Here is a 13,613-nt window from a genome sequence, read left to right as displayed (position 1 = left end):
TGGTGAATCGCCGTTGCACTCTTTCCATGGCAAGAACATCCTTCCGCAGATGGGGCGACCAAAACTGTACACAATACTCCAGATGCGGTCTCACCAGCACCTTGTACAGCTGTAGTAAGGTATCCCTATTCCTATACTCGAACCCCCTTGATATGAAGGCCAACATACCATTTGCCTTCTTAATCGCCTGTTGCACCTGCATGCTCTCCTTCAGTGACTGGTGCACAAGAACACCCAGGTCCCTCTGCACTTCCCCATCTCCCAATCTATTGCCATTTAGATAATAATCTACCCTCCTGTTTTTACCCCCAAAGTGGATAACCTCGCATTTATCCACATTATAGTGCATCTGCCACGTATCCGCCCATTCCCCCAACCTGTCCAAATCGCACTGTAGCCTCCTGACATCCTCATCAGAGCCCACCCCTCCTCCTACTTTAGTGTCGTCAGCGAATTTGGAAATATTGCATCCAATTCCCTGATCCAGATCATTTATATATATTGTGAACAGCTGGGGTCCCAGGACAGATCCTTGCGGCACCCCGCTGGTCACTGCCTGCCACTCTGAAAACGAGCCGTTTATTCCAACTCTCTGTTTTCTATCCGCCAGCCAGTTCTCTATCCACGTTAATACTTTGCCCCCAATCCCATGAGCCTTAATTTTGCATGACAATCTTTTGTGTGGAACCTTATCGAAGGCTTTCTGGAAGTCAAGGTACACCACATCCACTGGCTCTCCCCCATCTATTTTACCAGTTACTTCCTCAAAAAATTCCAGCAGATTAGTCAAACACGATTTACCCTTTGTAAATCCATGTTGACTCTGTCCGATCCTTTCCCCATTTGTCAAGTGCTCCGCTATTTTATCCTTAATAATGGACTCTAGCATTTTGCCCACAACCGATGTAAGGCTTACTGGTCTATAATTCCCTGCTTTCTCTCTACCCCCCTTTTTAAATATTGGGGTAACATTAGCTACCCTCCAATCCACGGGTACTGTTCCCGAGTCAATGGAGTTCCGGAAGATGATCCTTAGAGCATCTGCTATCTCCAGGGCCACCTCCTTAAGTACCCTAGGATGTAGTTTATCAGGCCCCGGGGATTTGTCGGCCTTCAGTCCCCTCAACTTACCCAACACCATATCCCTAGAGATACTAATTTCTGTCAGCTCCTCCCTCTCATTAGTCCCTATGTTTGCCGATATTCCTGGGAGGTTATTTGTGTCCTCCTTTGTGAATACAGAACCAAAGTATGAGTTTAATTGGTCTGCCATTTCCTTATTCTCCATTATATATTCTCCCGAATCGGACTGCAGGGGACCGACTTGGGATTTTACCAGTCTTTTCCTCCTGATATACCGATAAAAGCTTTTGCAGTCTGTCTTTATTTTTGCTGCAAGTTTACTTTCGTATTCTATTTTCCCCTTCCTGATTAATCCCTTTGTCCTCTTCTGCTGTATCCTGTACTGCCCCCAATCTTCCGGTCTGGTGCTTTTTTTTGCCAGTTGATATGCCCTTTTTTTTGATTTTATGCTGTCCCTAATTTCCCTCGTTATCCACGGTTGAGTCACCTTTTTAGGTTTATTTTTATGCCAAACCGGTATAAACATGTTCTGGAATTCTTCCATTCTATCTTTGAATGCTTGCCATTGTCTATCCACTGTCAATCCCCCCAGAAACACCACCCAATCAATCTTACCCAATTCCCGTCTCATACCCTCGTAATTCCCTTTATTTAAGTTCTGGACCTTAGTCTCTGATTCAATTTCCTCACTCTCCATCTCGACTGAGAGCTCGATCATATTATGATCGCTCTGACCCAAGGGGCCTCGTACAAGATTGGTGATAAGTCCCTTCTCATTGCACAATACCCAGTCTAAAATGGCCTGATCTCGAGTCGGCTCCTCGACATATTGGTCCAGATAACCGTCCCGAAAACATTCCAGGAATTCCTCCTCCTCAGAATTTTTACTAATTTGGGTAGTCCAATCAATATGTAAATTAAAGTCACCCATGATGACAGCTGTGCTCTTATCGCACGCTTCTCTAATTTCCCTTTTTATGCCTTCCCTCACCTCCATATTACTATTTGGAGGCCTATATATCACACCCACTAACGTTTTTCTCCCCTTGCTATTTCTCATTTCTACCCATACAGATTCCGTTTCATCCGAGTTAATATCCTTCCTTTCCATTGCATTAATCCCCTCCTTTACCAGCAATGCTACCCCACCTCCCCTACCTTTTTGCCGATCCTTCCTAAATATTGTATATCCCTGGATGTTAAGTTCCCAGCCTTGCCCACCCTGCAGCCACGTTTCTGTAATCCCAATCAAATCATACTTGTTTACCTCTATTTCCACAACTAATTCATCCACCTTGTTCCTAATGCTTCTAGCATTAAGATACAAAGCCTTCAGGCTTGCTTTTTTCACACTCTCATTATGAATTAGTTTGGCCCTTTGTGTTTCTCTCCTTTGCTTATTGCTTCTCACCTTTCTACCATCTATTTCTGACTTCATATGACTTCCCTCTTTTCCACTACCTAGGTTCCCATCCCCCTGCCAAATTAGTTTAAATCCTCCCGAACCGTCCTAGAAAATATTACCCCGAGAACAAGAGACTAAGCTGTCTCAAACTTCACAACGTAATCGCAAAAGAGGATCACCGAACCATTTGGGTCACCCTCACGATAGCAGGGTCCCAAGTCAAAATGGAATTGGATACAGGATCAGCCCTGACCGTCATGAATCGACGAGACTACGAGCAGCTATTCTCACACATACCCTTGAAAGAGACATCCATTGTCTTGAAGACGTATACGGGGCAAAAAGTATACCCCAGAGGGAAAATAAGGGTGCCTGTCGAATAAAACGGCAAGGAAATACAGAAATTGTATCTGTACATACTGCAAGATGGTGGACCACCGTTATTGGGACGTGAATGGATCCGAAAGATAAGTTTAGACTGGCACTCCATTCAGGCACTGACGGTGGCTGGTAAAAAGGATGACGGTGGCACACCTGGACAATTGTCAAAAATCTTGGCTAACGCCAAAGAGGTATTTCAACAAGAACTGGGCACTCTTAAAGGCGTAACCGCCTCGATAAAAATAGGAGAGAATGCAATTCCCAAGTTTTTCAAAGCAAGACCGGTACCATATACAATTCGCCCAGCCGTCGAGGCAGAGCTGGAGAATCTGGAAAATGCAGGCGTGTTATCTAAGGTAGACTGGAGCGAGTGGGCGACACCCATCGTTCCTGTCATGAAGAAAACATTAACCAATAAGTCTGAGGAGCCAAGGAAGGTTCGCATCTGTGGGGACTTCAAGGTGACGGTGAACCCAGTCCTTCACACAGTACAATATCCTCTCCCGAGGATAGAAGATATTTTCGCCTCACTATCTGGAGGGAAGCGTTTTACAAAAATTGACCTAGCATGAGCATATTTGCAGATGGAGGTTGAAGAATCCTCTAGGAAGTATCTCACGATAAACACTCACAAAGGTCTTTACCAGTATAATCGACTGGTATTCGGAGTAGCATCAGCTCCGGCGATATGGCAAAGAGCGATGGAACAAGTCCTGCAAGGGATTCCGGGGACTCCGTGTTACTTGGACGACATCCTAGTGACAGGTGAAGACGACAGTGAACACCTTGCCAACCTAGAGCAGGTGCTCACTAGACTAAGAGAACATGGGCTACGAGCCAATCGCCCCAAGTGCGAGTTTTTTAAGAAACAGATATTGTATTGTGGCCACGTGATTGATGGAGGGGTTACATAAGTCCCCTGACAAAATTGAAGCAGTAGTTAAGGCTCCAGTGCCTGAAAATGTGTCGCAACTGAGGTCATTCCTCGGATTGGTGAATTACTACCGTAAGTTTTTGCCGAATTTGTCCACAATTCTGCACCCACTGAACGCCCTACTACAAACTGGAGTAGCATGGAAATGGAGCGGTGAATGTAAGCGGGCCTTTCAGAAGAGTAAAGACCTAATCACTTCAAGAGAAGTATTGACTCACTACAACCCATCACTACCGATAAGACTGGCGTGTGATGCGTCCCCCTACGGCATTGGAGCGGTACTGTCACATAAATTCCTTGATGGTTCAGAGAGGCCGATAGCTTTTGCGTCACGCTCGTTAACGTCAGCCGAGCGTAACTACACCCAGATTGAGAGAGAGGCCCTCAGCCTGGTGTGGGGGGTGAAGAAGTTCAATCACTACCTGCACGGTCAGAAATTTACTCTACTAACTGATCATCAACCTCTTGTCTCCATTTTCAACCCTCAGAAGGGCGTCCCGATAATGACAGCACAACGGCTACAGAGGTGGTCCCTTTTCCTAGGGGCACACCAATATGACATCGAGTACAAAGGAACTAAACAGCATGGGAATGCTGATGGATTGTCGCGCCTACCGTTGCCGACGGTGGAAGAAGCACCTGCAGTGGATCCAGTGGAGATATTCCACTCGACCATCGTCGAATGTCTACCTGTGACGAATGCAAACATAGAAAAGGAAACACGGAATGACCCGACACTATCACGGGTCTATGATTTAACGGTGAAGGGATGGCCAGCACATGGCGAACCACTGCTGCCAGCATTCTCGCCGAGAAGAGAACAGCTGTCAGTGTGCAGAGGAACCTTGATGTGTGGATCCAGAGTAGTAATTCCACCCAAATTGAAGGATAGAGTGCTCAATGAGCTTCATGAGGGTCATCTGGGAGGGGTAAAAATGAAGAACTTAGCCAGAGCGTTTGTGTGGCGGCCGGGAATCGATAGAGAAATCGAAGAGATGACCAAGAGCTGTGCAGGATGCCAGAAGATCCAAAACGCCCCACCACAAGCCCCTCTACATCCATGGGAGTGGCCCTCATCTCCATGGCAAAGGGTGCACATTGATTTTGCTGGTCCATTTATGGACTCGATGTTTTTAATTGCGGTGGATGCACATTCAAAGTGGCCAGAGGTAATAAAAATGTCCTCAACCACCACAGAAAAAACTATCACAGTTTTACGAACCATATTCGCCAGGAATGGGCTGCCTGAACAGATTTGCTCTGACAATGGACCACAGTTTGTGTCTGAAGAGTTCCGGAGGTTCTTAAAGAACAATGGTGTTAAGCATTACACATCCGCCCCATATCATCCAGCCACCAATGGATTGGCTGAGAGGTTCGTTCAAACATTCAAGAAGGCTATCAAGGCAATGTGTAATGAAGACATACCCCTACAACACAAGGTGGATAACTTCTTGTTTGCCTACCGGAATGCGACACATGCGGTTACCAACCAAACTCCAGCCATGATGTTCTTCAATCGAAGACTACGATGCCGCTTGGATTTGGTTAAGCCAAACATCAGAAGAGATGTGGAGAACAGGCAGTTTCAGAATATGAATGAAAGGCCGACCAGGAGTTTTAAGATAGGTCAACCAGTTTTGGCCCGGGACTACCGCACTGAGAAATGGCAGCCAGGAACGATTTGCACACGGCAAGGACCTCTAATGTATACCGTGGACGTTGGAGAGAGCATTGTAAGATGCCATGCAGACCGGATTCTAGAGTCACTGGAAAACGTCAATTCCACACCACGATCCGATACACCTGGTGATGAAACCGAAGTACCAATTGCATCTACCTCGGGAATATTGGAAGCAGACGAACCCAACGACGTTGATTCCGAATCAACTCTGCCAGAAGAACCTGATACCCCAAAGAGGCGTTATCCAGAGAATCAGGAAGCCTCCTCAAAGACTGAACTTATAATTGCTTAACTTCAGCTAATGTATCTAGCAACTGTAATTGTAAATATGTTATTTAATTATTCATCGAATGTTATGTACTGTTTAGCTAAAAGGGGAGGAATTGTAGTGTATGTACTTTGCAGAAGGAACTATATTCTGCAGCCCCTGTATACTGCAGTACCAGTAGTGACCACCCCTGTATATAAGCCTGTGTAGTAACTTTGCATAGTAGTTCCAGTTTGTCTCCACTCAGTAAAGACCTGTTATAACCAACTCCTGCAGTCCGTGTCTCAATTACACACGGACATAATATCAGGTCGATGACCTTTCGTCAGAACTGGGGGAAAAAAGCAGGAAATGGAACAGATTTTTAAGCAAGTGTAGTGGCTGGGAAATGGGGGAGGGGTTGAAATAACAAAAGGGAAGGCCTGTGATAGACTGGAAGGCAGGCGAGATTAAGAGACAGAGACATTAAGAGGTATTCAAGGCAAAAGGGGATGGTAATGGGACAGGTTAAGGAACAAAGGATGGCTCTAGATGAAGTGTAAGTTGCGCTGGCAGAACGTACTTTACTACCATTCAACTTACGTTCCCGCTGCTTATTCCCCTTCCCCAGTCTCATCATCTTGCAATTGTCCACATTAAAACAGAGCCCTCCCTCCTAGGAAAGAGACTTTCATCCCATCAGTCAGGTTACAGAGATGAAAGGACAGTGTGCTAACCTACCAGAGCAACTAATCCTCCAACTTGTATGTCTGAAACTCTTATGAAATACAGATTATTTGATTGTCAGATTGCTGTTTGTGGGAGCAGGCTCGAGGGGCCCAGTGACCTACTCCTGCTCCTACGTCTTATGTTCTTACGTTAAATTGGCTACAGTGTTTCCAGCATTACCATAGTGACTATACTCCAAAAAAAACTACTCCATTGTCTGTAAAACATTTGGGACATCGGGCAGTCGTGAAAGGCGCTATATAAATGCAAGTCTTTCTTTAGTTTGCCCCATCCCTGAAACTAATCCTAATCTTTTGCACCACTGAGAGCCACTGGCCCACATGGAAGTGAAGATGTTAGACAAGTTCACTTTTTTCACACTCTTCAATCCATCTTATAAAATGCACCCTTCCCAAGCCAAGTAGGGCTATTCCATTGCCACTCTGAGTCCCACCTGGGAGAATATTAGAGACGAGTCAACACCTCATTGTTAAAACATGCCCGAGACCAAACATTTAAAGTCTTTGCAAGGTATTGACATTTTTTTCCAACATAAGTCAATTTGAGTAATATGTACTCGGACTGCTGTCCCCTGGAATCCTGCCAGTATCCAAGGTCAAAGAAAAGAGGCCGGTGGCCCCAATATGCAAACCCTCTATTTCTGAAATCAGTCCCAGCTGCAAAGTTTAAATATGATCCCAGTGTTCCTATACTGACAGCAGCCTTTGAGTTAGCGTGCACTAAGAGAAACTGGGAGGTAGTCTCCAATAATCTCTGGAATATTTTTTTAAAACAATGTTGGAAATAGTCGGCAGGTGAGTCAGCATCTATTGAGAGAACGGGCAAGTTAATGTTTTGGGTATAACCCTTCACCTGTTCTGATGAAGGTTCCACATTCAAAGGATTAAGCTGTTTGTTCAGTCTTTCCACAGATGCTGACTGACCTGAAGTTTCTTTATTGGTTTCAGATTTATAGCAGGTGCAGTTTTTTGCTTTTGATTTTCATAAACTCACGGAGTAACATGGCAGTTCCAAACTTGCCAGATCTGCATCACAAGAACCTTCTACTGCGACCAATTAGTTCATACCCTGAGGCAGAGCGAGGTGACTATGCTGTACTAAAGACTAAGTCATGTACTTTACCACACAACCAATACAATACAATACAAATCGCTTTATTGGCATGATAAGGTACATCTTATGTTGCCAAAGCATCAAAACACATAAACGCGGTTCCATTCATACAGAGTATAAACAGGTATATCGCTGAGTTTATAAATATACATTCGCCTTGTTTATATATACTCTTGTCTTAGTTTACCGGTTGTCCCTCTGTTCATGGCAAGCTGTAACATAGTGTGCCGCCAGTGTTACACAGCTTCTCTCCTCCCCCAGTAGGAATGGGAGTTTTTGGTTGTCAGTCAGATTTCTGAATTCAGGGCATATTTGTGAGAATTTTTGGTAGAAATTCTCTCTGATGCCCTGATATTTTCCACAGGCTGTGAGGAAGTGCATCTCTGTCTCAACTACTCCCTGACTGCAGTGAGAGCATATCCTGTCTTCTCTTGGCAGCCTGTGTCTGCCTTTTTCGATCGCTAGGCTATGTTCGCTAAGTCTGTACCTTGTCAAGGTTCTTCTCAGTTTGTTATCCTTTACCATGGTCAGGTAATCAGCTATGTTGTATTGTCTGTTTAGGGCCAAGTAGCAATTGAGTTTGCTTTGGGTTTTTGTTGTTTCTGCCCAATATGACAGATATTTTTCCTTTTGCTTAGCGACAATTGTGTTGGGTCGAATTCTTTGTGTTACCCTGTCACTGTCCTGGGACTGGTTATTGTTAGTATTGTTATTAGTTACTTTATTTTGAGTTCCAGGACTAGTTGACTGAGGGTATTCTTCTTTATGGTCAGCTCTTGGCATTTCACCTGGGTTTCATCTGTATTTCCTGAGATGACACAGAGCAGTGCCTTCCAACTCACCATTCATTTCTCAGCAGCCACCCAGGTTTTTCATTGCACATTTACCTCACTTGTGTCAAGTGTGCACCTTTCCAGCTCACTCACCCATAAATACCTAAAGGCCATCAAGGCCCCAGGCTCATACCCTGGGCACTACAGTTGCCTGTAGCAACCCTCAGCAGGGAAGGGGGGTTGGTAAAAGGAAACGGCCATGATTCCTGCTCCTGACCGCTACCTGTGAAAGAAAGACTTGCATTTTTTTTTAACCACCTTTCACAACCACCGGGCATCCCAAAGAGCTTTGGTGTATTCGAATTTTCAGAAGGCATTCTATAAGGTGCCACACAAAAGAGGTTATTAAACAAAATTAGGGCTCATGGGCCAGGACACCGGGGATAACTCCCCTGCTCTTGTGACTCCTATAAACCTCCATGCCTGGATGTCAGGCAAGGACAGAAACAAGCCCAGCTGTAACACCCTCCACAGTCGAAGAGTCTGCCAAAGGCAGGGACTCGCCATATTTAGAATGGGGACTTGGGCAAATTACCAGGGGAAGGGGCAGCCTTGGAACAGCGCCCTGGCACGACTCGGGGCTACAGTGAGGAAAGGAGATAATTGGGGGTGGAGAAATAACCAAAGAGGGCAGAGGCCATCCTGGTGGGTCCAGGGGCCCCTTTGGCCAGACTCTCAGACCATGTGCTGGGCAAATGTTGCCAGCCCTCCGGGCCGTGACTGCAAACTCCACCAGACCCACTCACCACAAACCACAAACCAGCAGCAGGGCTGGCTTCCTCCCCACAGACACACACACCTTCCCCTCCAGAACAACGCGGAAATGTAACTTGTGCTTCACCCTGTGTGCAGCCCTTCCTTCAGTATTCACTTGTTGCCGGAACAGTATATTGTTTCCGAGAGATTGTGTAACCGGCTAATGCAACACAATAAATTGTTAAATCCAAACCTTCAAATGCAAATCTACCCAAGTGATTCCCTCCAAAAGGTGGCTCCCAGAGCGGAAACAAATATACAAACAACAAAAGGCGTTTCAAACCATGTTTTCCCATGTCAGACACACAGATTCACGGGATTTTTTTTCCAAAATAGGCCCAAGACTTTTGCAATTAATTATATCGCTCCATTTTTTTTGCAGATGAATCCGAAAACTGATTCTAGCTTAAAATACTTGCGTCGAAAACGTTTATTCCATTGAGTTATTTACTCCCAAGCTGACTGGGAAGAACGACGATGCCGTATCACAAATAGTTTGTTTTCTATAATAGCCTCTAATCTGCAAAATAAATAAATATCTTTACCTTGATGCTGAATAATCGGACTCCTGACGTCCCCAGACTCCACACCGGCCGCTGGATGTGATTGCAAGTTGCAATGCCGTGTTTGAGGGATTTGAACAAGTTGCACGCTCTCAGTATCTTAGTCATGATCGGATTTGGGACAGACGCTGATTGAACTACTTTTAAAATTTATTTTCTTTTCTTTGCAAGTTCTTTTTTTATTTCCCTCCCCCCTCCCCTCTTGCAGAATTGAGCAAATGGCCAGGCCGGCTGCCGATGCCTGAGCTGCAGTTCCAGGTTCTTTTGTACTATTGTGTTTGGTGACCCGGCAGAGTCACTGACGTGAATGGTTTGCAGGCAGCGACCTCGTGTCTGCTTATTTCACTTAAGTTTGAGCCCGGGGTTCTCTTGTAAAGTGATGAAATCGCATCAGCTGCTTACTACACAGCAGTCCCTCCAGTCGTCTGGGACGCATTCAAATGTCAGCAGCGTATTTCTCCGAAGCAAACAAGCGCTCCCAATAGCAACAGCTTGTCAACGTGGATTTCCATCGGGAAGACCAACTGCCCCGCCCCCCGCCACAGGAAGGGCCCCGGAGCTCAAACACCCCCAGATACAATCTCCAGAGTGAAACAGAATTCACTAGATCACAACAAGATCTTTTGAAAGCTTGCAGAATAATTCATTTAATATTTTTCGGGATGTTAACTTCACTTGATGTTTTTCAGTTCAATGCTTTATTTATGTGTCGGGATGTTTCTGGTTTGTGTATGGGAGAAATTGAATCCAGTGAGAGGAGGGGAGAAAATGGGAAATTTCTTATGGTAATCATCAGAGGGAAAATTCAAGTTCCAAAAGGATATGCTTATTAATTCATATTTGTGGGTTGAAATCTACTCCTATAAAATTAGGAAAAAATATTCAATAGGTTCAAATTAAATCACTTTCTCCATTAACCTTCCAAATGCCAGAGTCCAGTTATTTTACTGCATTTGTTACTAATATTACACAGTGCGACATTCCCTTTTATCAATGATATAGTTGATATAATAGATCTTCATAGATCTGTTCTATGTACCTGCCCTGGGAGTGTTTGATGGGACAGTGTAGAGGGAGCTTTACTCTGTATCTAACCCGTGCTGTACCTGCCCTGGGAGTGTTTGATGGGACAGTGTAGAGGGAGCTTTACTCTGTATCTAACCCATGCTGTACCTGCCCTGGGAGTGTTTGATGGGACAGTGTAGAGGGAGCTTTACTCTGTATCTAACCCGTGCTGTACCTGCTCTGGGAGTGTTTGATGGGACAGTGTAGAGGGAGCTTTACTCTGTATCTAACCCGTGCTGTACCTGCCCTGGGAGTGTTTGATGGGACAGTGTAGAGGGAGCTTTACTCTGTATCTAACCCGTGCTGTACCTGCCCTGGGAGTGTTTGATGGGACAGTGTAGAGGGAGCTTTACTCTGTATCTAACCCGTGCTGTACCTGTCCTGGGAGTGTTTGATGGGACAGTGTAGAGGGAGCTTTACTCTGTATCTAACCCGTGCTGTACCTGTCCTGGGAGTGTTTGATGGGACAGTGTAGAGGGAGCTTTACTCTGTATCTAACCCGTGCTGTACCTGTCCTGGGAGTGTTTGATGGGACAGTGTAGAGGGAGCTTTACTCTGTATCTAACCTGTGCTGTACCTGCCCTGGGAGTGTTTGATGGGACAGTGTAGAGGGAGCTTTACTCTGTATCTAACCCGTGCTGTACCTGTCCTGGGAGTGTTTGATGGGACAGTGTCTTCTTCTTAGGCAGCCCCTTAGAACCGAGGATGACTTGCTTCCACAGTAAAAATGAGTTCTCAGGTGACTGATGAGTCCAATGCGGGACCTACAGTCTCTGTCACAGGTGGGGCAGATGGTGGTTCAAGGGGCGGGTTGGTGGGGTGCTTGGGTTGAAGTGCGCTCCTTCCACTGTTTGCGCTTGGCTTCCACTTGCTCCCGGCGAAGAGATTCGAGGTGTTCGGCGCCTTGCCGGATGCTTCTCCTCCACTTTGAGCAGTCTTGGGCCAGGGATTCCCAGGTGTCAGTGGGGATGTTGCATTTTTTCAAGGAGGCTTTGAGGGTGTCCTTGAAGCGTTTCCTCTGCTCACCTGGGACTCTCTTGCCGTGCCGGAGCTCCGAGTAGAGCGTTTGTTTTGGGAGTCTCGTATCGGGCATGTGGACAATATGACCCGTCCATCGGAGCTGATCAAGCGTGGTCAAAGCTTCGATGCTGGGGATGTTGGCCTGAGCGAGAACACTGACGTTAGTGCGCCTATCCTGCCAATGAATTTGCAGGATCATGCGGAGGCAGCGTTGGTGGTACCTCTCCAGTGCTTTGAGGTGCCTGCTGTACATGGTCCATGTCTCTGAAGCATACAGGAGGGCGGGTACCACTACTGCTCTGTAGACCATGAGCTTGGTGCTGGGTTTGAGGTCCTGGTCTTCAAACACACACTTCCACAGGCGACTGAAGGCTGCACTGGCACACTGAAGGCGGTGTTGGACTTCGTCATCAACGTCTGCCCTTGTTATAGAGTCATAGAGTTATACAGCACAGAAGGAGGCCCATTGGCCCATCGTGTCTGCACCGGTCATCAAGCCCTGTCTATTCTAATCCCATTTTCCAGCACTTGGTCCGTAGCCTTGTATGCTATGGCGTTTCAAGTGCTCATCTAAATGCTTCTTGAATGTTGTGAGGGTTCCTGCCTCTACCAACCTTTCAGGCAGTGAGTTCCAGATTCTAACCACCCTCTGGGTGAAAAAGTGTTTCCTCAAATCCCCTCTAAACCTCCTGCCCCTTACCTTGAAACTATGCTCCCTGCTTATTGACCCCTCTACTAAGGGGAAAAGTTCCTTTCTATCTACCCTATCTATGCCCCTCATAATTTTGTACACCTCAATCAGGTCCCCCCTCAGCCTTCTCTGCTCTAAGGAAAACAACCCCAGCCTGTCCAGTCTCTCTTCATAGCTGAAGCGCTTCAGCCCAGGTAACATCCTGGTGAATCTCCTCTGCACCCTCTCCAATATAATCACATCCTTCCTATAGTGTGGCGATCAGAACTGTACACAGTATTCCAGCTGTGGCCTAACTAGCGTTTTGTACAGCTCCATCATAACCTCCCTGCTCTTATATTCTATGCATTGGCTAATGAAGGCAAGTATCCCATATGCCTTTTTAACCACCTTATCTACCTGTCCTCCTGCCTTCGGGGATCTATGTACATGCACACAAAGGTCCCGCTGATCCTCTGCCCTTCCTAGGATCCTACCATTCATTGTGTATTCCCTTGCCTTGTTTGTCCTCCCAAAAATGCATCACCTCACACTTTTCAGGGTTAAATTCCATTTGCCACTGTTCTGCCCATCTAACCATCCCGTCTCTATCGTCCTGTAGCCTGAGGCTTCCCTCCTCGCTATTTATCACTCCACCAATTTTCGTGTCATCTGTGAACTTACTGATCATACCTCCTACATTCATATCTAAATCATTAATGTATACTACAAACAGCAAAGGAACCAGCACCGATCCCTGCGGTACACCACTGGACACAGGCTTCCAGTCACAAAAACAACCTTCGACCATCACCCTCTGCCTCCTGCCACTAAGCCAATTTTGGATCCAATGTGCCAAATTGCCCTGGATTCCATGGGCTCTTACCTTCTTGACCAGTCTCCCATGCGGAACTTTGTCAAAAGCCTTACTGAAGTCCATGTAGACTACATCAACTGCACTACCCTCATCCACACACCTAGTCACCCCCTTGAAAAATTCAATCAAATTGGTTAGACATGATCTCCCCCTGACAAAGCCATGCTGACTATTCTTGATTAATCCCTGCCTCTCCAAGTGGACACTAATTCTGTCCCTCAGAATTTTTTCC

General features: G+C 46.0%; 1 protein-coding gene across 1 annotated transcript in view; it reads right to left on the bottom strand.

Moving 5' to 3' along the window:
- LOC147081737 (carbamoyl-phosphate synthase [ammonia], mitochondrial-like) overlaps positions 1–10,278 on the bottom strand; it is a 195,295-nt gene extending 185,017 nt beyond the window's left edge. Inside the window, exon 1 of the mRNA XM_085980733.1 lies at positions 9,732–10,278. Coding sequence (XP_085836859.1) covers positions 9,732–9,857 — 126 coding nt within the window. The 5' untranslated portion in view covers positions 9,858–10,278. The remainder of the gene's footprint in view (positions 1–9,731) is intronic.
- Between the last annotated feature and the right edge of the window lie 3,335 nt (positions 10,279–13,613).

This window comes from Somniosus microcephalus, unplaced genomic scaffold (assembly GCF_052327205.1).
Source record: "Somniosus microcephalus isolate GS21.2 unplaced genomic scaffold, FLI_Smic_1.0 scaffold481, whole genome shotgun sequence".
Classification (NCBI taxonomy): domain Eukaryota; kingdom Metazoa; phylum Chordata; class Chondrichthyes; order Squaliformes; family Somniosidae; genus Somniosus; species Somniosus microcephalus.
This window is presented reverse-complemented; position numbering and strand designations above follow the sequence as displayed.